Source organism: Ochotona curzoniae, unplaced genomic scaffold (genome assembly GCF_017591425.1).
Source record: "Ochotona curzoniae isolate NIBS_2020 unplaced genomic scaffold, NIBS_Ocur_1.0 scaffold_2453, whole genome shotgun sequence".
Lineage (NCBI taxonomy): Eukaryota > Metazoa > Chordata > Mammalia > Lagomorpha > Ochotonidae > Ochotona > Ochotona curzoniae.
Window position 1 is genome coordinate 10,518,429 of NW_024467094.1, and position 1,614 is coordinate 10,520,042.

Below are 1,614 nucleotides of genomic sequence, written 5' to 3' on the forward strand. Positions count from 1 at the left end.
AGGAGAATGGAAATTAAGGTAGTGGTGACATCAGGCAGCTCCCAGGGGAGTCAGGGAAGGACACTGAAAGGCAGGCAGAGATGGAGTTTAAACTGAGGAGATGCAGCCAGAAATTATCCGCAAGAACACTTAGGAATTTACTCAGGTGTGCATTTGAAAGTGAGTCATGATGTTCTTACTAAACAACTAACTTGGGAGAAAGCTGATCCATTCCCCATGGAATGTCTCACTACAGGGACTAATGGAACCAGCATCTGGGGCCAATGGAACAGCCATTACTGAGTTTGTCCTGCTGGGCTTGGTGGAGACTCCAGACCTGTGGCCACTTGTCTTCGTTCTCTTCCTCCTGGCCTACCTGGTCACAGTGGGGGGCAACCTCAGCATCCTGGCTGCCATCCTGACAGAGCCCAAACTCCACACCCCCATGTACTTCTTCCTGGGCAACCTGTCTGTGCTCGATGTCGGCTGCATCAGTGTCACCGTCCCCTCCATGCTGGGCCGCCTTGTGTCCCACAAGCGCCATGTTCCTTATGGAGCCTGCCTCTCCCAGCTCTTCTTCTTCCACCTGCTGGCTGGTGTGGACTGCTTCCTGTTGACAGCTATGGCTTATGACCGGTTCCTGGCCATCTGTCATCCCCTCACCTATAGCACTCGAATGAGCCAGACTGTCCAGAGGACATTGGTGGCTGTGTCCTGGACCTGCGCCTTTTCCAATGCACTGACCCATACTGTGGCCCTATCCACCCTGAACTTCTGTGGCCCCAATGTGATCAATCACTTCTACTGCGACCTCCCACAGCTCTTCCAGCTCTCCTGTTCCAGCACCCAACTCAACGAGTTGTTGCTCTTCGGTCTGGGCATCCTCATGGCAGGTGCACCTGTGGTTCTCATCATCACCTCCTATGCCCATGTGGTGGCTGCGGTCCTGCGCATCCGTTCTGCTGAGGGCAGGAAGAAGGCCTTCTCCACCTGCGGCTCCCACCTCACCGTCGTAGGCATCTTCTACGGAACAGGTGTCTTCAGCTACATGCGACTAGGTTCAGTGGAGGCTTCAGATAAGGACAAGGGGATTGGCATTCTCAACACTGTCATCAGCCCCATGCTGAATCCCCTGATCTACAGCCTGAGGAACCCTGACGTACAGGGAGCCCTGTGGAGGGTGCTCCCAGGGAGCAAACACTAGCAGGAGGAAGGGAGACAGCATAGCAGGTGGGCCCCAGCCCTCCTACATCCTTGAGCAAAGAGACTCTTGCTCAGAAATAAGATCTTTGCTCCTCAAGGAAGCTCTCTCTAGCCAGGGATGGGCACATTTTATAGACAGAGTCTTGACACTTCCCAGTTCAGAGGGGGGCGAACTAGTACAGTGAAACTAAAGACACTGATTTCTAGTATCCTGTCTACATTGCAAGATTCAATATTTCTTTTTTGAGCAATGGAGAATTGTATTCCCTTTGAGGCATCTTTTTTTTTCCATTTAATGATTTGCTTTTGTTTATTTAAAAAGTGAGAGAGGAGAATCTTCCATTTATTGGTTTGTTCCCCAAGCACCTGCAACCCATGTGGCTTGGCCAGGCTAAAGTCAGGAGTCCAGAACTCTAAGTCTTCTCCACAAGT

The 1,614-nt window shown here is 51.6% G+C and overlaps 1 protein-coding gene across 1 annotated transcript; it reads left to right on the forward strand.

The window, feature by feature from the left end:
* The first annotated feature begins 229 nt into the window (after positions 1 to 229).
* LOC121169993 (olfactory receptor 3A2-like) lies at positions 230 to 1,183 on the forward strand. The gene has a single exon (XM_041000848.1). It carries the CDS (start codon positions 242 to 244, stop codon positions 1,181 to 1,183), a length of 942 nt encoding a protein of 313 aa, XP_040856782.1. The 5' UTR covers positions 230 to 241.
* The last annotated feature ends 431 nt before the right edge of the window (positions 1,184 to 1,614 follow it).

Excerpts from the sequence above, each read along its gene's own strand:
- LOC121169993 (XM_041000848.1), top strand. The coding sequence starts at position 242 with ATGGAACCAGCATCTGGGGCCAATGGAACAGCCATTACTGAGTTTGTC.